This window comes from Neodiprion fabricii, chromosome 7, assembly GCF_021155785.1.
Source record: "Neodiprion fabricii isolate iyNeoFabr1 chromosome 7, iyNeoFabr1.1, whole genome shotgun sequence".
Taxonomy (NCBI): domain Eukaryota; kingdom Metazoa; phylum Arthropoda; class Insecta; order Hymenoptera; family Diprionidae; genus Neodiprion; species Neodiprion fabricii.
In genome coordinates this window covers 12,607,141-12,634,548 of record NC_060245.1, presented here as the reverse complement: position 1 = coordinate 12,634,548, position 27,408 = coordinate 12,607,141, and the positions used below count along the sequence as shown (strand labels likewise).

The following is a 27,408-nucleotide window of genomic DNA, read 5'->3' as shown; positions in this document are numbered from 1 at the left end:
CTTTGCGTGACTCCATCACTGGCAGGGGGGTGATGTGGCGGACACCCGCCACTGGCGAGAAAAACCGTTGAAATATTTTCATGTCCGACTAGCCTTCGAGTGCCCAGGCCTCGCCTCGCTAGCCGAGGGCTAAGGGTTTGACCGCGCCGGAAATTTCCCTACATGTGGCATTTATGGCGCGACGCGACCCTTGGCCTCGACTCGGGGGCGAGCCTGCACTTTTTCTTCACCCTAGTCTTCGTTGCACTCTCGTAACATACACATCAAGTAGCTAGCTTCACTCTTTTGCTTTCCGTACTTTCGTCAATCAATCGTGTAAACCCAGTACCTCGTTTATTCTCTGTTTTAATAAAGCACCTATTAATTTCTTGTTATCGTTAACCATAATTATCGGCATTAATCATTTCGCTAATCACTCCACAACTCCAAAATCCTACATGCGGACTACAGGTTACAACTTTATAAGTTTCTGTGTTTTTCATGCCAAGTCACCTATTAGAGTAAAAGAGAATGCCTGCAGCTGTTGATCTCTCTGCCTTAACACGGAGTGCGCAGTCTATCTATGTAGATCTATGTTATTACGCAAGTGTGACGTGACGCTGGTCACGCGTCGCTGCTAAACAATTCTCTCGTTAATCCTTTTTTAGTCCGGTGCCTCTAGGCTACTCCATGCACCTGTCTTCTTTGTGAATTCTGGCAATGCGTCTTGCAGTCGATCAGCTGAGCACTTTACACTACATGTACATGTAATTGATGACGTCGTGATAAGACGTTGCAACAAGAATAAATATATTCTCAATAAGGTACTGGGAATATGTGATGGAAACGCTAGGAACATTTTGAGATACTTGAACACTTTGAGATGGCAGCAGGATTTAGGAATGTGAATTTTAAAAATGTCACTAATGGCGATACTGACGATGAGTTGCTTCATTACGTTCCTGTCGGTGGCGATAAGCGTTTTCTGGATTCTCGTAACTATAATTGAATTACTAACTAGAAAAAACCGAAGTAATTGTGAAATTGCATCGATGAGCATACTTTAATTTACAATATTATTAGTCGTCACTTATGTATATCATAATTGCCGGCGCCGCTCGCCCACCTTTTCATTCCGCTGTTCCCCGGATGGCTCGACCCCGTACTACTGCTCGCCACGTCAAGCAGTGAGCTCTTGTGTATGTAATGCCAAAGTCAACGCATCGTGTGTCACGGATTTTCAGAGAAACATAAGAGAGTACAAAATAAACTATGATATGAATAAGTTAACAAGAGTCCAATAGAGTGTAGAGAGAGAGAGAGAGAGAGAGAGAGAGAGAGAGAGAGAGAGAGAGAGAGAGAGAGAGAGAGAGAGAGAGAGTAAAAGAGAGTCAAATAAATAAGTTTATAGAGTGTGATTAGTAGAGGTAAGTCGTTTATTCAATCCCCAGTCCCTGGAATCCCAATAAGCCAATAATAATAAAAGCATTCATTTAATACAACTCAGAATTTCACATTATTTGACGTTGAGTGTATGCGTTTAAACCTTGAAAAACTCATTTTACCAGACCTTCACCTAGATTACTGAATCATAAAATAAAGTATTCTTTCTCATCTATTTCAGCCCTCAAGTTCTAGCATTTATGGATGTCTCTGACAGAATCAGTACTGTGCAATTGTCTGGATTCAGGTTTAAGGTAAGTGTTTAAAAATTAGCCATCGCAGGATTCAGGTCTAAATAGAAATATCACATACTGGCGTCAAAACTGTGGGGTCGTGAAGTAAATAGAGTAAATACCATGAATACCGGCTAATACCAGGTTGAATACTTTATTGAATACCATGTATTGAACAATAGTACAAGGATACCAGCACGTATCAATACTACTGCTCGCGAAGCGCCGAAGCGTACACTGAAGCAATCTTACTCATATTATCGTTGGTCCTCTGTCTCACGCACACATATCCACCCTGTAAACTATTATGTGCCTTGTCAGTCGAAGCAGTCAATCAACTGAGAAAATGAATAATATTTTCATCATTTTGGCCTTTGTATTACGAAAACTTCTTTTTCCCGCGAAATTTATAACAATTAATTTTTGTGGCGCTGTCCAGAGGTTAGTAAATGGAAGACGCCAGAAATTATAGTATAAAGTAATATGGGATTAACAACTTGTTTATAACGAAACAAAATCGGGTTACAGAAATTAGGGTGACGTAGTAGAAATGCGAAAGCTAGCGAAAGAAAGAAACTAATCAATAGATACGTATGCGCAAAGAGCGTGGCGAAGACTGGAGAAAGATGTGAAAAAGTGCAGGCTCGCCCTCGAGTCGAGGCCATGGGTCGCGTCACGCCATAAATGCCACATGTAGGGAAATTCCCGGCGCGGTCAAACCCTTGGCTCGCAGCTAGCGAGACGAAGCCTAAACACTCGAAAATTAACTGCAAAGAACAATAATTGTAAAAAGACAGAAATAGAGAAAAGGAAATATTATGAGAAATTCTTCGCTAGCTTTCTGGGGGCGGATGTCCACTACAATTTTCAAATAGTAAAAATATGTCATACTTAAATTTTCACACACCGCTGCAACTGACGAGCAGAATAATCGGAAAGGTAGAGTTACGGTTCGAGGTGAAGAAGGTCCGGTACCTCACTCGATTACCGGTATAATTACAATAAAGTATATTTCAAAGCATGTACTTGATACATAACAAACACGTGTGCACTGTAACGTGGCATTTCGGATACGCGTTCCAAACGGCTCCCCGAACCCTAGATGGGACTCGAAATTAAGGATCCCGCGGATCAGACTGCTAATCCTTTCGAAAAAGAATGCCAGGACGAAGGTCACGCATCCAATACTCTGAGGGGGGACAATTTTCGGTCTGGCGAAGACGATTTTTCAGGATTTTTTTTTTTTTTGTTTCGAGCAGATGCTGCATCATACACGGGAACGGCGGCAAATTCGAAAGCATTATAAAACCACAGTCGCGACGGGTCGCGACGAAAGGAGGGCCTCACGCGAGGCTACGGAGAGAGCGTCAACGTAGAGCTCTGCCGCGAGGGAACCCAAGGCGGAAGAGACTCCCGTTGGTGGCCGGCGAGCCGTAGCCTCCCCTCACCACGCTGACGTTACGCAACCTCGCGAAGTAATCACCACGCCACTGTCGAACTACGGGATACCGGCGACTGGACCGCCAATCAGCACTCCGCAGCAGCGGGAGCGAACGATAGCGATAAGTTACCGTATAAGAATTTCGCAACGAGAACACCAATTAGAGCGGAAGAATTTTGACGACGGATAGCGCCTATGTTCGAGGCATGTTCGAATTGTGGCTCCGATTAGCGGAGCTCGTCACTTGAGTCCTGGCGACAGTCCGAGGTAGTTAAACTTGCAGAAAATAAAGAAACGTTGTTGAGTTGTGTGTGCCATGGCCGATACGGGAGTTGACGAATTCTTGGTGTGGTTACGAATCGTTAAGTGCTATTAAGTCTTTGCGAGCTCATTTCGAGTGCAATTTAGCTCGGCGCACCGGTCAACGGTTGGCCAATTCTTTGTTGAGTTAGAGTGGCACTCGAAATTTGTTTGCCGATCTCCTTGTTTGATGTCCGTAGCCTGAGTTCTCGCGAGAACGCTGGGAGTAACATTTGGTTTGTGTATGGTATAAAGTCGAGTCACGGTTTTGAGTCGAGTCACTCTTGTTTTAAATTGAGTGTAGCCAAATTCCGCTGTACCAGGTCAAGTCGAGTCAGCTTGGGTAAAAGTGTCACCTCTAGCGTAGGTCGCGTATTCTTGTGCGTGAACGCTCGGGTTAGCGGGGCGATTTTTGAACTTTCAGGGAACGGCGAGTACGGATTGAGTTCGGATGCGTTGCGATAAAAGTTATACGATTACCGTGTAGACAGACGTAATTACGAAGAAAAGCTAGAGGTGCGATTAGCGCGTCGAATAAAGTTTGGTTTTAGTTATTGCCCTTGTGAGGTAGCATTATAGTTGGGCGATTAGCGCTGTATGTAGTTGAGGACGATCGTGGTTAGCGCGTCGGGTCAGGTTCCGTTTTTGGTTTTTGAGTTATTGTTTATTACTAAAGCAGCGACTAGCACGCGTAGGCTTGGAGGTCTTTTAGATTGAGTTTTTTTTTTTGTGTGAGATCTAAGTATTTGATTTTGAATCGCGAAAAGCGAATTTTGAATTATTTTTTCTTTTGTTGATATCAACGTTGTCGTGAAATATATGATTTTATTTTATTGTAATTTGGTAAATAACGTGTTGGTGTCGGAGGTCTTGCTCTCTCTCCCCAAAGCTACCCCTCCCCTCTCCGCGGTACTGAGCTACCGAGTTAATTGATGAGGTCTAGCGAATTAACGATTTTGAGGCGTGTTAATCACGCCAGGCGCCCAAAAGAATTTCGCGATATTGTTTAAGATCCAGCTTACATCGCGGGACGCCGAATTCTTGTGCACGCGGTAAGTGCTAGGTCATTTCCTTCGAGTGATTGAGGTACGGGAAAAATCCACGTCACAGTGTTTAGAAAAATAGCGTGTATTCACAGCGCTTGCCTTGGCTCATGCTGCATTCACACTAGTACTCATGCGAACGTAGCACTCGTCTTTGGCTGATGCCACCAACTTTGTATTCTTCTGAACGCAAATTCGCCTTTGCGGCTTATGCTGCAAACTTTACAGGTGTCAGAAAACTCACTTTCATCACTTGTTATAAAATATACCGGTTCGTAAATTACAGAAGTTAATCAATGAAAAAACCGGATCTAGCCCAATGTTCAGCATACATATTTTCTTTTGCATCGAAAGTGATTGAGACACTGTTTTTTTATTGATGTCATGTCTAATATCAAAAGCCATAAAGATAAAAGATATCAAGAAGACAAGGCAAAGGCTTCTCTAGGAGAGTTGCTGAAGTCTAGTGCTGATGTAGATATGCACTGATCTGCCGATCTTGCCTAACTTACCCGGAAAGTACCCAGGGTGTACTTGACCGATTACCTGCATTCTGTCATATGCTGTTCATCAAAAACTAATTCAATATTAATTTTCATGCTCGTGCTAATTGAGCCGTTGAATGAATGAAACTGTCCTGGAAGTTTTGCGGAAAAAGTCGTTTTACGATACAATCAATTGGACGTAACGTATTCACTCTCAGCAGATGATAATGTTCGCCGAGTTCTTACCCTTAGGGGTTGCATTCATTATTTGTTTGAGGTGAACTTCAGAGGCAGTCTTATCCATTAAAGGATCAAATCCGCACGGAAAGAAATACATGTGCAATATTTTTTAATGTACCTCACCACACCGCAAATCGTAGATAATCGATGCGGTACATCTTAGGTACGCTTTCCTTATAATCGCTATATGAATTACTACAAGTGGCACCGCTCGTGACAACTTCGATCCATTTAAATATGTGAATTCTGACTAGGACTATGAGCGCTGCTTGTAGAATGCCACTTCGGTCAAGGGAATGTCAGACCTTTATCAAATACAGGAAATCGTATTTTACAATTCTTTTTTTTCTGAATAATAAAATCTCTCTGATACTTTGGGAAATGATAAGATTTACGATTGAGCTTGTGGATTAACTGAAGGAAGTTAAGAAAATTGATGGCAAAACCCCAAAAATATTTGATTCAGTTGTAGTAGCGCATTGTTACTTCAAATCCAGTGAAAAATAGCTGTAAATAATGTAGTGTTTCCGTTAATTTTCTAAACTTTTTTTAGTCAACCCACAAGCAGGATCATCAATCCTATAACATAATAAGGTTTGAAGAGATTCAAATACGTGAAAAAAACAAAAATAAATTACCAGAGCACAATACGCTTTGATGTATTAGACGAAAGTACAATATTTACTTAAGAACGACGTACAAAGCAAATACTAGTGAAGGTAGACACAAATGTATTTCTCATTGAATTAAAGTTTTGGTTTGCATATTCTAGATCTAATGTAAAATTTTATATATTAAAGCACGTGAAAACAGAATACATAAATAATTCTGAGTTTCATATTTCCGATAAGCTGTTCATGGTACATTAAGTCGACACGTGAAATCAACTTGTCGGGATTAGATGGGGTCTTTAAATGAGTCGTAACGTTGCAAATGTATTGTGTCGATGATAGGCGACAACGGATGCGAGAGTGACATGGGTGGATCGACGGACGGTGAAAATTGATTCTACGATACAGCAGAACGACAGAAAGCTGAATTAAGTTAGTCGGATATTGAAAGAACAAGAGAAGAAAAGAGCATAGAAGAGCAGGGTAGAGAGAGAGAGGGAGAGAATAAATCTTACCACAGCCCGCTATTGATGGTTGATAGTGCGTTGCATAAATTATCGCAGTGGTGTCGAGTGCGTAAGTGCACTACAGAAGGATGAATTAGCTGTCCTCGGTGATACAGGTTCACACTGCCACACTGTAACGGTTGGTACAACGCACTCTAGTTGTTGGATGCCGGTCGTGGCGGTCCAGCATAGGTGGTAGTGTTCGAATTGACAGAGATAGCAGGGGTTTGAACGGTACGATTCAATGGAGCAAATGTTACGGGTTTACGGTTGTATTTTGTTTCGAGTTTCGTTAATATGTAAGAAGTCATGAACGATGATCATTATTGTTTTGCAGAAAAAGCATTATACACACAAAATTCATGTACAATTCCAAACACACATACAATCGACATAATAAAAACAGTAATCGACGATCTTGATCGATAACAAGACAAGACGTAGGCGGTGATGTATTAATGGTTAATAGACAGTAGTGATTGTGCATAAGAAAGTATAAATGCGTACTATAATGACACAGTTGTGGAAAAGCAATAATTATAGACAACACGTAAGGAGAAAGATGATAGGGGACACACAATGACACGACGTATAATATACTGTGTCAAGTTGATTTGCGAACTGCGTAATTTCACAGTGAACTATAAATTTCCACGATGTAGTGTAATTTTATGAAAATTTATGAAATTGCATGATCTTTTTGACTCTTTTTCTTGTACGATTGACACGTCAGTACAAAAACACACGCTGAACATTTATTCTATTCCTTGCAATGGCAAAAAACAGCAACACGCGGTTCCAGTTCGGAGTAATAAACTAGGTGGAGTCACGCTCACGTTTCCAATTTATTACTGCTGCGCATGGAATCTGATTCAATCTCTGAAAGGTCTAGCCGAACAAGAATGGTGAATCTGCCCCCACTGAATTTTGTGGCACCGATTTTTTCCCAAGTTCCTTACCCAAAAAAAAAATGTTGTGCAAAATTACAGCTTTCTACATCGATTCCGAGGGGTTTTTCTGACGAAAAAACCTGTGTTTTCGATTTTTGCAGTCATCAAATACTAAGAGGCGACCGAAAAATCTGAAAAAATTCTGAAAAATCAGAAACATGTTGAAATTTATGGAAAAAATATTTGCAAATTTTTTCTATGCTAAAGCCTATTATCAATCCTCGAATCTTCCTTCAAAAAATATATTTTACAATGTATATATTTTGATACTATTATGACAAAAATTGACGTGATTCTACTATTAATTCCCTGCAAACTAAAAAAAAGTCTCAAAATTCGGCCTGCAACACATTGAAAAAAAATGAAATGACAAAAATTTCACATTTTTCGATAAGAATCCATCGATAAATCATTCTTTGGGTTAAATTATCGGGTGATCATGGCTGGAGTAGTTGTGAGACATGACAAACAGATGTATATAATATGATTTTTACGCTTATTTTGGATATGTTGGAATTCTCGATGTCGATTAACAAGGTCGAAATGGAGTTTGTCCAATTTTTGACAATAACATGGATAAAAGAATCATCAGAGCTGTCGGTAAGCTGCACAGCTCAAGTGGCGCCGCTTGTGTGAATGTATTGAACGGCATTGAACCTCGAAATCGATCTAGATACTTCGGACACCAGGCCCATTTTCCTACTTAATTCTTTATTTCTCCATCGTGACAGAGTGAATCATTTGTCTCATCCTATACAACTGAGCTGACACACGTCGTAATCAAATGTGTGGTGCACGCACGGCATGCGCATCGACTTTTCGGGATACAGCGCGCAACTGAGCGCACGAAAATTCTATTCCCCAAACAGCGAAAACGAGGCGCGGGGACCGTCTCGACGTAACGGGTGAGCGTGAGACGCAGGGGACTTATGTTACGCCGTGTTGTGCGTCCCCCACCACTCAGCGAAACGCCGCATATGTTTCCGAACGTAAATAAAAACATATAAGCGGAGCGCTCACGTGCCTGCTTAGTCATTTCACTTCACGATTTCAACTCGTCAACTACGATCTGCTCAGTGAGAATATTCAGTGCAAGTCCTAGTCAGTGCTTAGCTACAAATGTATGAATTTCTATCCATTCTATACGATACTCGAGACAAAGAATGAAATAAAAATCGCCGTGCTGTCAGTAAGAATTTTATCAATGTTTCGTCCATCATTAAGCATGGTTCTCGCAGTGAAAACTAGATTTTTATACTAGAAGTTATGCACCCACACAACATCTTAATTTTGAGTTATTGGTTTCAGAATAACTTATGAGTGATTGATCAACATCAGTAATACACCATGTCAACGCCTCAGGTAAGCTCGGATTCAACAACAGATCCGACGAGATGTGCATACTGTTCTCGTATGCTTAGAGCATCAAAGGGGCAGCGAAAAAGAATAAACGATTATGGCAAATGTTCAGAATACTCTGTGAGAATAGGCAGTCTTGAAACTTGGGGATATTCTCTGCAATCATTGCAGGTTGATTCCATAGAGCAAAAGTAATAGAAATAGCACCGAATCGTTATCGACATCTGGCTCAAGAGAATCAGGATCACAACGAGCAACAGAGTTTGGTGGATCTCGCCAATGTTCTATGCCAGAAGTTGATGATGAAGATTCAGACCTCTATGAGTTGCCAACGCAGACATCTTCACTTTCTTTACACTCATCTCAAAGTATTTCTTCACAACAATCTTCTACAGTGATACCTTTACAAAGTTTCACAGACACTCCACCACAATCGTCCACTGGCAACCCATCATTTGTAGTGCAGTAGCGAGTCACTGTCGAATTGGTAGAAATGCCTTTTCCACGGGTAGTGTCAACTCACAAATACTGCTTTCTTTGTTACTCATCATCACAAATCGTCACTGTTTTTTCTGAAGCTCGATTGCAAGCATTACAGAAAAAAAAGATCTTCATTCCTAAGGGAAATCATTGTTCCCCAACTCATCTGATAAAAAACAAATTCCATTCAGATGACCTAGCTGCGTTGAAAATACATGCTGGTAACAGTATGATTGAAGTATCAGACTTGAAGTTTTTCCTGAATGACTTGTCAAATGGCCAAGAATTAAAGCACCAAATTAGGGATATTACTCTATCTGATCAACGTCTAGAAGCATTGACTGGGCTCAGTTACGCAAATCTGAATGAGCTGTCTGGGAAAATGAAATCGATGAGGAATTCCAAGACCCGTCACATTTTGCAAGCACTGGTAGTGTTTCTTTTCAAAATGAGGACTGGGAATTCGAATAGTATAATTGCATCTGTACTAGGGTTTGATCGTGACCAGCAAGTTTCAGGTTATTGTGCAGAAGTTGTGAACTCTTTTGAGAAAGATATTTTACGAGAGGGTTTTGGATATTTTAGCAAATCAAGGGATGATCTTGTGGAACATCAAACTTCGGATACAGTGAAGAAACTGTATGAGCTCGAGGACCAATTGGTGCCGACATTGGATAGAATTTACATCCGGCATCAGAAGAGTACGAACAACAACTATCAACGAAAATCGTATTCTGGACAGAAAAAGGTCCCATTATGTAAACCTTTTACTATTTTCACGACGAATGGGTACATCGTTGAGATGGAGGGGCCTTTTTACGCTACTCAAAACGATGCCGAAATAATGAGAATACTGCTAGACAATCTAAATGGTCTCCAACGAATCGTGAGGCCAGGTGACATTTGCGTAGTTGATCGAGGATTCCGAGATGTGCTGCAGCAATTAGAAAAGAGAAAATATAAAGTACTCATGCCAGCAATAAAACAACGTAGTCAGCTCACAACTGAAGAGTCGAACAACTCTCGATGGGTTACAAAAGTTGTTTGGGTGGTCGAAGCTGTTCACGGCATCCGTGGCTAGAAATATAAGCTACTTCATCACTCTTTAGATGATAAACTTCTCCCAAAGGTTCAATCACTCTTCAGGATTGCTTGCTATCTGAATAATATCTTTGGAAAGAGGTTGAATTCTGATGTTGGCATTAGGGATGATATTATTGAGCAAATGAAGTCTAGGCGTAATAGCGAGAATTCATTGGCAGAAGAGGCAGAGTTGGAGCGTTGAAATCGCCGAAAAACGCAATTTTATCAATGAGCATCAGCTGATTTGCTTGATTTCCCGGAGCTGACCGAAAAGGAATTGAATATACCCTTTACTGGTTCATACCAGCTATCTGAAGCAGTATCTTACCTTGCTGAAATAATGGACGAGGATGGAAATATTGCAATTATTTGAAGAGATTAGAAGATGCAAATCACGCAATCGTTCAAGTTCTTGTGAGGTCGAGACACATTAATAGAAAAACTTATAGATACTACATTGATTATACTCGTGATTCCCAAGGATCTTCTGGGATTCGCCGTTACGTTTGTGATTATCCAAATGGCAAACGAACCGTTGGTTGCTGTTCACACATTGTTGCAATCGTTTATCATCTATCTAATGCGCGATATCTATCGAAAATCATGAGACCAGCTGAAATCTTCACAGGACTCTTTGATGTAGAAGAGGTCAATGCTGTCATCAACAGTGATAGCGATGAAGATTAAATATGTAGCAATATAAATACTAGAAGTTAATGCTTGATCAATGACATTTATGGAAACTCAAATTACACTTATCATACTAATAACATTTATCAATGAACTCAAATTAGCAATAAAATCCTACTGATTATATCTGTTTATTATGTCTCACAACTACTCCAACTATGATAACCCAACAATCAAACCCAAAGAATGATTTATGTATGGATTTTCATAAAAAAATGTGAAATTTTGTCGTTTTTTTTTTTTTTCAATGTGTTGCAGGCCGAATTTTGAGCCTTTTTTGTTTAATTTTCAGGGAATTAATAGTAGAATCACGTCAATTTTTGTCATAATAGTAGCAAAATATATACACTACAAAATACATTTTTTAAAGGAAGATTCGATGATTAATAATAGGCTTCAGCATAAAAAAAAGTTGCAAATATTTTTTCTATAAATGTTAACATGTTTCCGATTCTTCAGATTTTTTTCAGATTTTTCGGTCGCCTGTTAGTATTTAATAACCGCAAAAATCGAAAAAACGCGTTTTTTCATCAGAAAAACCTCTCGGAATCGATGTAGAAAGCTGTAGTTTTGCACAAATTTTTTTTTTTTAGGTGAGGAATTTGGGAAGAGATCGGTGCCACAAAATTCGGTGGGGGCAGATTCACCATTCTTATCCGGCTAGACCCTTCATAAGATGTGTTATCCAAGATTCCATCCTTACACTCGTTAACTATTCATCATTTTTAGTTATAACGTGAGTATGTTCGAAAGCGACAAGTTGGCTTTATCGAGAGTGTCAGGTCATTCACTCAAGCTACTTGCAGCGTGAAGTTTTACCTTACCTTCTTTCTTTCGCTCTGAGTTTTCATTTTGTTTTTTTTTTTTTTTTTTTTTGCCTGGGTTCAGTTAGAAAATAGCATTCAACTATGTAGGCGAATTTTTTACATATTGTTTATAGAAATTGTCACCATCACACCTTTATAATAATTTCGCAGTTGAATTCTTTTGATTGCTCAACGTTTAGTAACGCGTGTTCATGGTAGATGCATGCATATAATGACATCCTCTCGACGAGATACGTATACAGAGCAACAGCAAAGTGATATACAGTGGGAATTTCTTGCGATATAATTGTACGTAGTTTATTATAATTTAACGCACTCTAAGAATTTGAGTATTGTAGTCACAGTTAGACATACAGCGCTCAAGTGCAACGTGACGAATGAAGCTGCGCTAGCAGCGTGTCAATCCATTGATCAGCGTATTTTGAATGTTATAAATCATGTTAAGTAGCTAGCATAAAACTCAATCGTACTATTTGATATGTATTTTATTCATTTATCACGTTGCCTGTTCGAACCCTGTTCGGAAAATTTGATGTTATCTTTGTGACAATAAATCAAAAGGACTGGTACGATTAAAAATACTGACGACTCATACCAAATTCAAAATGATTCGGCTGCTACATACAATGCTTCTGAAAGATAAGCGTATACGATTCATTGTTAACCGTCCAAAATCTTAAATTCATATATCAATGTAATTTGTAATAATATTTCGTTGATTGACAACTGTCCATTCTTGTTACCGATTGTTTAGCCAATTTTTCAAACAAAGAGAATTCCAACAGCTCACCAATCATCCTATTGAATATTTATGCAAGTATTTATATTTTTATTACAATTAATTCAGTTATAAGAAATTTGTTACAGCGCATGCACTACAATTTGAGATCACTGGTTGTCAGCGTGACCAACCACCACGAACGTTACCTCAACAATTGTGACAGTCGCCACTGGCAGTTGTGTTCCATACTGACAGGTGTCAAAATTTTGGAGGTTACATACATCGTGGCGAGCTGTCATCTAAATTTATGACAGTTGGTCGCCGTAGCTAACAACTCGTTTTAGATTGTAGCGCGTGCGTAGGAAACTACAGCATATGACGGAGTATTCTGCTGTTAGAAATTCACACTGTACGTATAAAATTAAAAAAAAATATCCAGGGAAGTCGGTTAAGCGTATTGTTTCTATAGGCCGCAGACAATATTACTGTAGTGCTACGCGTGATCGAGTCAATGCACTCTTAATCCGATAAAAGATTTTTAGTCCAATTTCCGGTTCCGGAAACCATGGAGAGAATGGCTAGTGACTATTCCAAGATATCCTAATATGCAAACACCGACAAAAATTGTCAATATCTGATGTAAATTATTGAAATGAGTTATCAACAATTGATTGATGAACGTCCTGATACAGGACGAAGTAACAGAGAAATAGGGAAATAGTAAGTAATAAACTTGAAAAAGATACAGTAACAAATAATATTCGGTTAATTAGTCGGTCAGTCGGTCCAAAGATACACAAAGAAGGAGAGGGCGAGGGATTGATTGATTAATTGATTATTTAATATGCCCAAGCAATGCTACAGAGCAAAATTTCAGTACATTTGTAGACAACATCTGAAGTATGAGAATTATAAGGGAGTAGGAGTTGGAGAGAAATAAGGAGAGGGAGAGGGAGAAGGAGAGGGAGAAATCAAGAAGAGAGACCGCGATAAGATGTAAGCAATACATGTGATACGTAATTGCCTCGTGACAAGTATAACAGGACATGTAGAAGATATCACGTAAACGTATGATAAGAATGTATAAAAAAATAACAGATGTGAAAAGTCAAAGTAATTGGTGAAAATAACTATGCAACAGTCAAACGAATAATAATGAAAATATTCATCTTTTTGTAATTAATTTCATCATTCTATTGTCTATACTCACGACTGCCTCGCCTTTTCTCCGACGACAGACTCATGGTTCGACCCAGCTCTCCTTTAACAGCTTTTAAAGATCTCAATACCTCATCAGGATCTCGCATCACCCTTGCGCATGAACTGCGTCGGCGGTCCCGATTGTAAACGGCGACTGGAACGTCAGCTTCGCCAGTGCTGCCACCTGAGATTGATAAGGGCATTAAAATGATTTCAAATGAACTTAAGTAAGGTGGATGTACCGGTTTTTTCATCACCTTAGTGTGGTGTATGTACGACGTGTGCGTATTATACCGCGGAAATTAGGGATGTACATACGGGCACGCGTTATACCTATATACGTGGAGATGTATATGTGCGAGAGTGAGTGGGAGAAGAGAGTACGAGAGCCGAAGAGTGTGGTAGTCAGTCAGTTGAAATAAAGTTGTCTTCTTGTAAACCTGTGTATTGATTCCTCTCTCCGATCCAAGATATCACACTTAGTATCAGTTATGTCAACACTATACAGATAATGACAGATAGAATGAGCAGGTGAATGGTACAGTCGATTCACCGAGTAAAAGAGAGAGAAAATCGAGTTACCCCCCATCTATCCTTGCCTACCAAGCATGCGAAGTGGACAATTGCCTAGAGGTAGAGCAGAAGTACCTAATCACGCATTCACATGGTCGCGGCAGAGATGAGTAGGGAGATCTCCAACGCTCGGCTTTTCGTGATACCAGCTAAGTTGGAGCGTCGACGTGACACCTAGGCGGCCACGCACCGAAGGTGGCCCATTTCCGACCTGACATCAAGCGGCCATGCACCGAAGGTGGCCCACAATCGTGTATATATAGATACACTCGGCTGCTCGAGCAAGTGGTTGCCAATCGCATCCTTGTCCCCGCTCGCACAGATGTTTCCAGGAATGCAAGAATTGGGATTTTTTTTGTTCCAGTTATGAATGTCAGCGAATAAAAGTATCTCCAGATTTGATAAATCTTGGAATCAATTAGCGGACGCTGAACCAAATTAGTTAACTATTCCCAGTCCGAATACTTTTTTTTCTTTTTTTTAATGTATATTATTTTTTTATTGATATGAAAATATGTGACGCCTGGTATTCTCGAATATTTGTGCACGCAGTCTATGGAAAAATATACGAAGCCAGCTCGATAACATTTATGCAAAATGTGCAATGGGCAAGTGGTTGGGGGAAATTTTTTTTTTTCTCGAACTGAATCTTCCAGAGAAGCATCAGCGAATTCCAAGCAAGCTCCATAAACATACCGAGCAAACGCGCGCTCACGGACGTAGCTGTGGTGTGGCTGAGTGGATACCACATGAGGATGAATTTTCAATCACAGGTTTTTGCGCGAAGTTTTCCTGTATTTAAGTTAATTACTGCTGCCTTTGCTATAATACTGTATTCAAGTCTTAAACAAAACACTAAAAAATAAGTTAACCACTTAATGTAAAACAAAATGTTAGATTGAGCTTAAAATTTAAGCCGGAGTTACATAAACTAAGATAATTACAAGTGCAACATTGTAAATATTGTACATTTATTGTTCATCTAAATAAATATGGTTTCCTTCTCAAAAAAAAAAAAAAATAAAATGAGGATGGAGTGATGCGGGACACGGGTTCGATCGCAGTTCACTCTTTTTATTTTTTTTTTTTTTTCAAATTCAATCCCGGCTTCTGTTTTTGTATTTTCGGAGAGAAAAAACAAATGAAAGAAAGAAAATTTCCAGAGCCGGTCGATTTTTTCCTTCTTTCCTTTTGCTTTTTGTTTTACTGAACCCACCCTTTTTGTAGTGGGGGTAATCCAGAAGAGAACAAATAATTGAAACAATAAAATTCCGAGTGTGAATCGATTTATTCCCCGTTTTTGGCGCCTCTTTTTTAATAAGGAAAAGTTTTGACAGTAATGAAAAATAGAGATTACTAAAAACAAATGTATTGTTTTTTAATAACACCGGTCCACAAAAATAAAAAAAAAGTGGTCTGTACTTTTGACCGGACCTACCTATCTTTATGTATTTTGACGCACTGAATCCGAATCTGAAGTCAGTTTTGCCCGTACACCCTCAAAATTTTGAGTAAATTGCAAAAAACCATAAAAATAGCCAAAAATTAGCAGTTTTGGTAAGAAAAAAATTTGTGGAACTATAGACCAAGTATGATTTTTATGCATTTTGGTCCGCTGAACCCAAATCTGAAGTTTATTCAACCATAAGCCTTTTAAAATTTAATTGGGCCGGTGTTATTAAAAAACAATACATTTGTTTTTAGTAATCTCTATTTTCCATTACTGTCAAAACTTTTCCTTATTAAAAAAAAAACGCCCATTTTATATCAGTCTTGACGAGCATTTCTTAAGAATTTTGAGAGACGCGAGATCGGAACGACAAAATTATTTCAGTAGCAACAATGTATGGACCCCTCTCCTTTTCTGATATTGGCAGCCAGTTAAGAGGCTTCACAGTGTTCAGTTTAATGCCAGCAGCTCTCGAGGTATCAAGATGCTAAGTGAATTACATAATTATTTTACATGCATGCAAAAACCGGCAGGTTTGACGCTCGTCTATTTACTTTATAGATTAAAAAGAGAAAAAAAGGGAAGGACCTGTAGTCGTATTTTATACTTTATTTAATTTTCCTTCAATTGTCAAACGTTTTTATTTTTCATTGTATAGGAAGAAGATGTGTAAGGAATTCCATTCTAGTGCCCAAGAATGTAGTACACATTTTCGATCGTTTTAACTTTTTTTTTTTTTTTGGCAAAACATGTTCCTCAATTTCCAAATTTCCTTAATTTTTTGGTATTCAAATCGATTCTTAACAATTTTGCGCACAGGTGGCATTTTTTTTTTGGCAAAACATGTTCCTGATTGATGATCTTGTAATGAAACATGTTCCAAGATTTTTTTTTGATTGTCTCGGAATGAGTATTTTTTAATTATGTTTGACGTTCTACTACTCATAGAGTTTAGATACCTAATAACAACTCAAATGCAATATGAAAAAGCTGCAGAGTAAAATCGTACCGTGATTTTTGGCATCCGAGGTAAAAAAAATGTCCAGGGGGCCACTAAGAGCTCGAAATGAAAATCTGAAAAAATAAGAGATGGTTTTTTGTATTCGAAGCCATTAACGTAAAAAATCCGTTTAACGACCATCCTAATAGATATACATTGTATGTTGGGCATTTCACGTCAAATTTGCAATCCATGTACCTCACCCTCTTCGCTTTTGATAATTGTTTGGTATGATGTTGCAACCACGGTTTCAATCGACTTAAAACAGTGTCGGAATTTTTTGCAGATTTCTTTAGCCACCACTGAAATAGAAAAAAATTGAAAAACCAATTCCGAAAACGCTTCTTTCAAAATTCTGAAAAAATTCTGAAATACTACATTCTTGGGCACTAGAATGGAATTCCTTACACATCTTCTTCCTATACAATGAAAAATAAAAACGTTTGACAATTGAAGGAAAATTAAATAAAGTATAAAATACGACTACAGGTCCTTCCCTTTTTTTCTCTTTTTAATCTATAAAGTAAATAGACGAGCGTCAAACCTGCCGGTTTTTGCATGCATGTAAAATAATTATGTAATTCACTTAGCATCTTGATACCTCGAGAGCTGCTGGCATTAAACTGAACACTGTGAAGCCTCTTAACTGGCTGCCAATATCAGAAAAGGAGAGGGGTCCATACATTGTTGCTACTGAAATAATTTTGTCGTTCCGATCTCGCGTCTCTCAAAATTCTTAAGAAATGCTCGTCAAGACTGATATAAAATGGGCGTTTTTTTTTTAATAAGGAAAAGTTTTGACAGTAATGGAAAATAGAGATTACTAAAAACAAATGTATTGTTTTTTAATAACACCGGCCCAATTAAATTTTAAAAGGCTTATGGTTGAATAAACTTCAGATTTGGGTTCAGCGGACCAAAATGCATAAAAATCATACTTGGTCTATAGTTCCACAAATTTTTTTCTTACCAAAACTGCTAATTTTTGGCTATTTTTATGGTTTTTTGCAATTTACTCAAAATTTTGAGGGTGTACGGGCAAAACTGACTTCAGATTCGGATTCAGTGCGTCAAAATACATAAAGATAGGTAGGTCCGGTCAAAAGTACAGACCACTTTTTTTTTATTTTTGTGGACCGGTGTTATTAAAAAACAATACATTTGTTTTTAGTAATCTCTATTTTTCATTACTGTCAAAACTTTTCCTTATTAAAAAAGAGGCGCCAAAAACGGGGAATAAATCGATTCACACTCGGAATTTTATTGTTTCAATTATTTGTTCTCTTCTGGATTACCCCCACTACAAAAAGGGTGGGTTCAGTAAAACAAAAAGCAAAAGGAAAGAAGGAAAAAATCGACCGGCTCTGGAAATTTTCTTTCTTTCATTTGTTTTTTCTCTCCGAAAATACAAAAACAGAAGCCGGGATTGAATTTGAAAAAAAAAAAAAAATAAAAAGAGTGAACTGCGATCGAACCCGTGTCCCGCATCACTCCATCCTCATTTTATTTTTTTTTTTTTTTGAGAAGGAAACCATATTTATTTAGATGAACAATAAATGTACAATATTTACAATGTTGCACTTGTAATTATCTTAGTTTATGTAACTCCGGCTTAAATTTTAAGCTCAATCTAACATTTTGTTTTACATTAAGTGGTTAACTTATTTTTTAGTGTTTTGTTTAAGACTTGAATACAGTATTATAGCAAAGGCAGCAGTAATTAACTTAAATACAGGAAAACTTCGCGCAAAAACCTGTGATTGAAAATTCATCCTCATGTGGTATCCACTCAGCCACACCACAGCTACGTCCGTGAGCGCGCGTTTGCTCGGTATGTTTATGGAGCTTGCTTGGAATTCGCTGATGCTTCTCTGGAAGATTCAGTTCGAGAAAAAAAAAAATTTCCCCCAACCACTTGCCCATTGCACATTTTGCATAAATGTTATCGAGCTGGCTTCGTATATTTTTCCATAGACTGCGTGCACAAATATTCGAGAATACCAGGCGTCACATATTTTCATATCAATAAAAAAATAATATACATTAAAAAAAAGAAAAAAAAGTATTCGGACTGGGAATAGTTAACTAATTTGGTTCAGCGTCCGCTAATTGATTCCAAGATTTATCAAATCTGGAGATACTTTTATTCGCTGACATTCATAACTGGAACAAAAAAAATCCCAATTCTTGCATTCCTGGAAACATCTGTGCGAGCGGGGACAAGGATGCGATTGGCAACCACTTGCTCGAGCAGCCGAGTGTATCTATATATACACGATTGTGGGCCACCTTCGGTGCATGGCCGCTTGATGTCAGGTCGGAAATGGGCCACCTTCGGTGCGTGGCCGCCTAGGTGTCACGTCGACGCTCCAACTTAGCTGGTATCACGAAAAGCCGAGCGTTGGAGATCTCCCTACTCATCTCTGGTCGCGGCATGGCGCTGTAACAATCAGAAGCTGGCAAGTTGCCGCGCGGCAAGTGGTGCTGCGCCGCGCGCCAACTCCGAATAGCTTATTCTTTTGACTTTCTTGTAACGCATGCGTAAATGCGTATGCAAACAAGGATAGATGGGGGTACCTCGACTTACTCTTTCTTTTCATCCGCACGACCTTACCACTTATGTTTTCGATTTCATGGCCTTTTGTCGTTTGAATAAAACAAGGTATTCGTCGATGTGAAACCAACAGAATATATTAGTTTAATATTTTCTACGTTTCGGCTGGACTGTCCGCAAACCATTTTCAGGGCTAATTAAGAAAAACCATTCTACCTAATTAATGTTTTCCCCATAAATTGTATGTTCTGATTCGATATAATATTTGAATGTTCAAATTTGAATGCATAACTAATATTTTATGGATAAACTAATCAGTTATTTGACTGAATGTCATCTCACGCCTATCAATTGAGGTTATGTATTAATAAGCGACTTTATCTTTTAGATGTTCTATCACCAAATCGCAACAACCGGGCTAATGGGAGACCCCATAGCAACCCCGAAAGATTGCTTGTAAGATTGATTATCATAAGCAAAATAACTGGATTCTAGACATAATTTGAGGGCTTCTGTAAATTCCTTTATTCAATAGTGATGTGAGATATGATGTCCGGCCATCTTTTGTTTATTATAGAAATCACAAGGCTTGTAGGTATATTAGTAAGCAGCGAGACGACGTCAAATGAAACCAGATAATAGTCTGGGGCGATATTTTTCCCTCTAGTTTCATTAACAAATGACCAGGAGTCTTTGACATGTTTTTCCGTTTTTCCATTGATATGAGATAAAAACTAGCTGAAAATTTTGAAACTTTCTACGTCGGTGAGTTAATGTTAGAAACTATAGGTCTGTGTGGTATGTCTGGTTTATGAACTTTTGGTTGAAAGTAGATTTTAGTTGCGAAAGAATGATGTGTTTTCAAATGCTTTACTGAAAAGGAACTCATCTACTTTTCACTCAACCAAAGATTTATATGATCATTGACTTTTTTTCTATAGTGTTAGGAGGATCCTTCGGTAGTAACGTATATGTACTAAGATCATTGAGTAAGCTTTGACATTTATGGTGATAGTCATTCCTTTCAATAAGGACCGTTGTTTACCTTTATCGAATTTAGTTAATATGATATCATGTTTTTGGAGGAATTCCACTTATGATAAATCCTGCGTTTTGCCCACTTATCTTTTATTATCTCTATGGACGAAACTCACGTTTTGCGAGCCAAGGTTATGACTGCAAATGGTACAGAGCTACTTTTATTTGTAAAAACACTAAATTTTCAATTATAAAGTGTACCAAATATCAAAAATTTTCATTCAAAACTTGCTCAAAGCCAGACTTTGTCATGATTCAAGCAATATCTAAATTAGAAGTGAAATGATTGAATATTGAATTTCATGAAGCTGGTCGTGCAGTACAGTGACTTAAAATATTCTTATAGAATTACACAAATTACATGGATTTAAGAAAACTCATAATACGACCACAGGTGACTTCAAGTTATTTTAAACGACTTTAAGTCATTTCAAAATAATTTCAAAGACTTTGGACCAACGTTAAGTATTAATTAGCTGGATTTCGGTGTAGTTACGTGTGCAGCTGAGCTGAAATAAGGTTCAAACGAAGGAGCTACAAAATAAAAATTGAAAAAGTTTGACTGATTGTACAGTTAATCAAGTTGAATTTGATCCAAACAATGTTCCCTAAATATGGAGACACGAAAAACGATTAAATTTTCTCGGAAAAAAGTCAGTTTCAACAACTTTTCAGACCTGGCATACTGTTCTCTTTTAATTTGAATTAAGAAACTATACCATATATCTAATTTCAATTAATTTTAGCTAATTTTATTGACAACTGAATTATCCTCATTCGGCTGGACTTAAACGACTCGTTTTGAATCCATACAAGTTGTATACATCGAACAGATGTTCTGTTTCCAAACATACTCCAGTTAGCAAAAATTCATAACACATGACTTGTACAGAATTCACTCACTAATAAAATGAGCCTTTATTCCGGGAAATTTGGAAAACGGAATTGGTTTATAACAAGTGCTGCAATGTAATGTAAGCTCTCTCACAAAGAAAGTTACACAAGTCGATCGTTGGGGATACCTTCCGTTTCAGATTATTAATCAGTAACTTGTTTCGACGTAAATTTATGGTTTTCAGTTTTCGTCCGTGCTAAGTGGATAATAATATTCCGATAAAATCAAGCATTAGTTTCTCTTTCAAGTTGATGATTTTAAATTACAGCTCCTTCACTTTTCCCGTTTCTATGGTTTTTTGACTGACCCATACACCTGACATAATCAAAATGAGACTATCAAGTTCTGGATACTGACAAAACTGCCAAAGGCAACAAAGACTTACGTTTGCTGTCAGTCCCTCCTTGACTCTGGAAACTGCTTCTTCGGCTACCTGGAAGTGACCTACTGTAATCTTTACTGAGTTCATAAGGCTCAACTTCGAGCTGTTCAGACTGGCTTGATCCCCTTCTTGAATTGGCTTGCCAGGCGTGGTCAGGATGAAGAAAACACGGTTCAGGGCTTCCGCTCTCACTCTGAGTGTCATCGCTAATACTCCTTTCCCGGAAATCAGTTCGCCTCAATAGTCTTTGAGCAATTTCAGTAGACAAGGAACCGCGCGGCGAACAGTGCGGTGATTTACCATACCGCAAGCCACGTGGATCCTCCAAACGGTACCTGTAGAAGTGCATTTTCAGAAAATGATTTCCCATTCGTTGAATCCAATAGTGAGAAACTATGTAAACTAGTTGGTATCTGTTCTTCAAAGGTATTCTTGGATGAGAAGGACTAAATGACCCTGTTTCGAGATTTTTAAACAGTCTGTTTAGAAATGTTTTGTAGGTTATAAAAACATGTGTCCGGCGTTTCATAATTCCATAGCCTCCTCCATCCTCTCCAGGGAGGGACCAAAATTACATTTTTTGCATCCAATTTTTTATTTTAAGGTTCGATTCACGGATTCTTACAAAAAAAAATTACCTACATCCATTACTAAAATACCTCTTATGTAAATCAATTAAGACGCAAGGGGCCACTCCCAAGTTCCCGAAAAAAATTCATATGTTTCGAAAGCTAATCGATGTGATGAAAACTTGACTTGTCATTTCATTGCTTCAGATATATGTTACCTGCACTGACTATTTTAAATTTTCGTGAATGGTGCGCCATGTCAAGAATGACGATGTTTGCACTTGTTTGCCATTCTTATACTATTTTCAATCATGTTTTGAAAAAAGTTGTCTGAATGGCTATAAAATATCGAGATTTGCCTTTCAAACATTAATTCACCTGATATCGAGCCTTGCGACCCTGTATATGAGAGTTTTGAGTTGATGAAATGTCTCATTTCAAGGGTGAGAATGATAATGTTGATTGATTTCTCGACCTGATCTTGAATCCATGTACAGACTGTTTAATCGAAAAACAAGTTTCATGTTTTGGCCCGAGGGGGGGAGGGGGGGGGGGGTCAATCACGATAGCTAGAATACTTAAAATAATAAGTCATAACATTTTTTTACTCCATCAACAAGTCAAAGTTAAATTTTCCGGACAAAATACTGGTGATGATTATGATAATAATGTATAGGATTCGAAGAAGTTTTAATTTTTTTAATAAAAACGTTTGTGACTGCGTCTCATCACGGAGCAGGTTAGGAATGGCACTTTGCAGTAAGTATTTTGAACAAGTATGTGAAAGAAATTATTTTATTCTCGTATCCATAACTGTGTAAATATTCCTTACAACCAAGGATTTACAGTGAAGATGATATATTGTCCTCGTGACTGTCTTCATCAGCAATAAGATGAACATTTTCCACGTCAAATAGTTTCGTTAGCATTTTTACGGATCGAATTATTTCTTATGAGTACTGTAAGACAGGTAGTATACAAGAGCAGCTGCATGAGGGTAATATCCAATTGTTCGTACACCATTTGTACAGCTACAACAGTACTCTTTGATTGCTTCTATACTAACATTATTCTCGTCGTAATGTATATAAGATAACACAATGAAAGCGAATGATCTTCTGTAAGCATTTCTGCTAGGTGGGATAGAGTCTGAGAAAGCTAATGGGACCCAGTGTCTAGGACAAGATATCATTCCCACTGTGAATACGTGGTTGCAGGAAATATGTTTCGTGGGGCGCGTCCTCTTTAACAAAAAAGAGGCGGCGTATGTTTTTTATTTGGTCACGATTTCCAACTCAAGAAAACAAGGATTTAGGTGATAGGAATAAATGAAATAAACACGTATTTTGAGCTATCAGTTCTATGTTTTATTATGGCTCAGAGAGGAAAATCTTTGAGGTATGAACCTTGGAGAAAAAACTCCTCGCGAATGTTGAATTTACAATGTGTATAGGATATTTATCATGTCAAATATATTTCGCACAATGAATTATTTCGGAGGTGAAATCTACGATTATGAGACAATATATATATATTGTAACGTTTTTAGACGTTACAAAAATAAATAAGGATCCGGGAGTTTAATTAATGAGACAAAATCAAAGGCGTTGATAAAATGCTGAGAAAAAGCTTCAATTGCAGGAAACGTGTTTCTAGTTCAGAGTCTGAAACAAGACTGTTTTTACAATAATGTTGGTTGACGCAGCAACCTTATTCTTTTTAAAGACATAAGAGGTTTATAAACTTCTTTTATCTATGATGACTACTAGATCATTAAAAGGGGGCAAAACGGGTGATTTCACCCTTTGTAACACTACTCCCCCTCGAGGAAAAGAGTCGTCCCAACTACGGAAAGATAAAACAATTGTAAAAGTGATCTAGCAGTCAGTGCTCGAAGCTGAGTTGAAGCTGTGGCTCTAAAAATTCAAAGACTCCCTTTTTTACTATCTGGCATTTGCCCACAGTCTCAAGGTAAACCACAGAAAACCTTGAGCAGATACTTGAGCATTAAATTGAATTTCAAAATTTTATGTGCCTTGTTTTATAAAGGTAAGTGTTATTCGGTGTTATATGTCTTCATGAATTTGTAGGAATCAAAATCATCTGGATCGACGTCGGAAAGGAAATCCATTCCTCTGACAAGTACGTCGAGGCGGAAAACCGTATCCGAGAAAACTCTGGGTCCTAGGCAAGGAAAAGGCTGATTCCCTCCGATAATTGGCACAGGAAACAGGAAGAAGGAATGGGTGACTGAATCCAAGACTTCTTCCAGAAACAGCACGCCCTAGAGTTTGGAAGGACAAATGTGAGTGGTGGCAGATCAATCCAAATTCGCTTAGGAAAAGCACGGAAAAGTTGAATCGAATATTCATTTCAGAGAGAAAAGAAACGATCTTATCTGAATCATTTCCGTGTGATTCTTCAAACAAAGGCCACCAGTCATTCTCAGGAATCGGGAAAGGTCGGAAGGAAAATGCTGTTTGACAACTAACCTGAAAAAGTGCTCACAAAAACTGACACTTGGGGTTGATAAAATATGAAAATCAAGCAATCGCTCATCGACCTTGAAAAATAATCGTGGCTCTATTCACATTATAAAAGAAACCAAAGCCTATCCGACACAAAATCCGATTCAGAAGAATAAGTTTCTAGAAAGAAACAAAATTCATGGAAAAATAAAAGATTAACACAAAACAAACAACTCTAAATATCTAAATAATTCATTCACGTCCAACCCTTGATTCTGCCATCATGAATTCAAAAGAACATACGTCCTTAAACGCAGCAGTATTAGCCAAAGGATTCCTTCTAGAAAACCTAGAAGAATACTCCGCAATAGATATTTCAAATTTCCTCAATTCTCTTTGGAGAGGAATTTCCTGTGGGCAGCTCGACGTGGTTTGAGAAGAGGGAAAAACAGGCTACCTCTGTCAGAGTTGTTTTGATTCTCAGTAAGTATACCATGATGAGTAACTCAAATAAATTATAAGAAGAAAATTTCCGCTTCAAAAACACTATTTCATTCTTTTAGCTCAAAACCCGAATCTCTTCAATACTCAGTTTCTTTTCATATTACTTTTGTTTAAAGAAAAAGCAAAATGTTGTCGGTGCAAGCAGAGTCTTTACGTCAATGTAAAACAAGCGGAAGGATGCGGAGAACGCGACATCGTCAAAGAGGAATTAAAGAAAATTATAAATGTTGCTCGCTATTATCCTTTAGTTTGATGTAATTATAAAAAATGGAGTTTAATTCATAAAGTTTTGTTCAATAAATTTTTTTTTTGTAACAAGAAAATTCTTTTAGTATTAAATTCAAAGGCTTAACTTTGTCCGTGTGACATTGCGAAACAGAAATTAGAATAAACTTGGTCGGCTGTGGATTCTGTATTGATAACTAAAACAGGAGCCGATAAAGAAGGAAACATTTGTTTTATCAACCATTCCACATGAACCTCATGAATAGTTCTGAGTTCTGAGCTCTGAAGAAATGTTCGACTCTTCTTCACGAGAACGGGAACTGACTAGGGCGAAGGAAGTTTCTGGAAAAACTATCAAGTAAACAATTAAATTTACTCTGAGCTCACACGAGCCAATGAGAAGAACGAAATTTTTCATCAATAAATGAGATTCGACGTCGCGAAAATTACCCAATCTTCGACGAGCTTCTATGAAACAATTGCTACTGAATATCGATCTTTTCATTACCTTTACAGGTAATGAATTTGTCTGAAGATGCCTATCTAACATAACCATTTGAGCAAAATGCTGAAAATAATAGCAATATCGATCCTGATACATCAAATCTAAAAGATTAATTCCAGCGACGTCTCGATATTCCTCGAGAGGTTCTAAAAGTGTACAGACCTGGCGATCTGCTAAAAACCTCTTTGTGAAAGTTGATTTTCCGCAACCGATATTCCCTTCAATAATAATCGTAAGCGGTCGAGTTTTATTCAAATGAATTCCAAAAGGAAGATTCTTCTTCCAATCGATGACTGACTGTAAGGAAGGTTAAGTCGATCACAGTTGACGAGGGTGTACGTCTGAAGATCTAACCTCGAAGGATGTTTCGGGTTGATCTTCTTCAAATGGAGCAAGACGTTCCAGGTGTACCACTTTTGGCTTGGAGTAAAGGTTTTTTCAGATCCTGTAAACGACATTATTCATCCGGTTAACCATTAAGTAAGGGCCTTCCCAATTTCCTTGCAGTTTCGGACATCGTCCTTTTTGTCTTCGAGGTTGAAAGAGCCAGACAGAATCTCCAGGATTAAATTTTAAATCCCTGGATCGAATATCGTAACGAGTTTTTAGTTTTCTGAAGCCATAGAAATTCTACTTCTAGCAAAGCTATGAATTTCTTCTGATCGTTGTTGTAAAAGAGAGACATAATCTCTTTGGTGCTGTCTTTGCACAAGAACAGGGCCTTTTTCTAAATCTGACGAAAGTCGAAGATTTCTTCCAGTAAACATGAGGGCTGGCGTCTGTTTTGTCGTCTCATGAATCGCAGATATGTAAGATAAGAGGAAGAAGGGGATCCAGGAGTCCCAGTCTCTTTGATTCTGCTCCACGAAAGACGACAAATATCAAAGTAAAATTCGATTCAGACGCTCTATCATGCCGTCAGATAGCGGATGCTAAGGAGTCGTACGAGTCTTTCTAACCCCTAAAATCTGGGTAACCTCTTTCATTAAGGTTGACTCAAAATTTCGGCCTTGATCAGTATGAAGTTCAAGAGAAACTCCGTGTCTACAGATAAACTCTGTAACGAACGCTTGAGCTACAGTGGAGGCTTCTTGATTGGCAAGTGGGACCACTTCAGGCCATTTGGTGAAATAATCGGCAATAACCAAATCATATTTATCTCCTGTATAGGTTGTAGGGAGAGGTCCGTGAATGTCTATTTCTATTCCCTCAGCAGGAGCTCCCTCGTTGTAGACTTAAAGAGAGCTGTGTCCTTTAGCTCGAGGTCCTTTCTTTGTTGTGCAGATTCGACATCTTCGGCAACAATCTTCAACGTTCATCCGACAACGAGGCTAAAAGTAGAAGTTGCGTATTTTGCCTAGAGTTTTATTCGAGGCGTAGTGTCCACCTGTAGGAGAATCATGATAAGAGCAAGAATCTCTGGAACTCGAGTCCTAGGAACCAAAAGTTGCCACCTGATTTCCTTCAAGTCTTCAGATTCCCATTTACGGTATAAAATTCCGTCAATTAAAAGGATAGAGTCCCATTGAGCCCAATAAATTTTCAAATCCAGCTACCTGAAGATATATCTTGCCAGTCCGGGCGGGTCTCTGTCTCCTTCCTAGACTTAAATTGAGTTGAAGTGTTCTCTTGTTGAGATTTTCTCCATTCCTCC

At 38.3% G+C, this 27,408-nt stretch overlaps 1 protein-coding gene across 1 annotated transcript; it reads right to left on the bottom strand.

Moving 5' to 3' along the window:
* Nucleotides 1-1,921: 1,921 nt before the first annotated feature.
* On the bottom strand, nucleotides 1,922-22,981 carry LOC124187027. The gene is made up of 4 exons (XM_046579271.1): nucleotides 22,899-22,981; nucleotides 21,487-21,818; nucleotides 13,602-13,775; nucleotides 1,922-1,957 (listed from the first exon to the last, which is right to left on the bottom strand). Exons 1-4 carry the CDS (start codon nucleotides 22,979-22,981, stop codon nucleotides 1,932-1,934), a joined length of 615 nt encoding a protein of 204 aa, XP_046435227.1. The 3' UTR covers nucleotides 1,922-1,931.
* Between the last annotated feature and the right edge of the window lie 4,427 nt (nucleotides 22,982-27,408).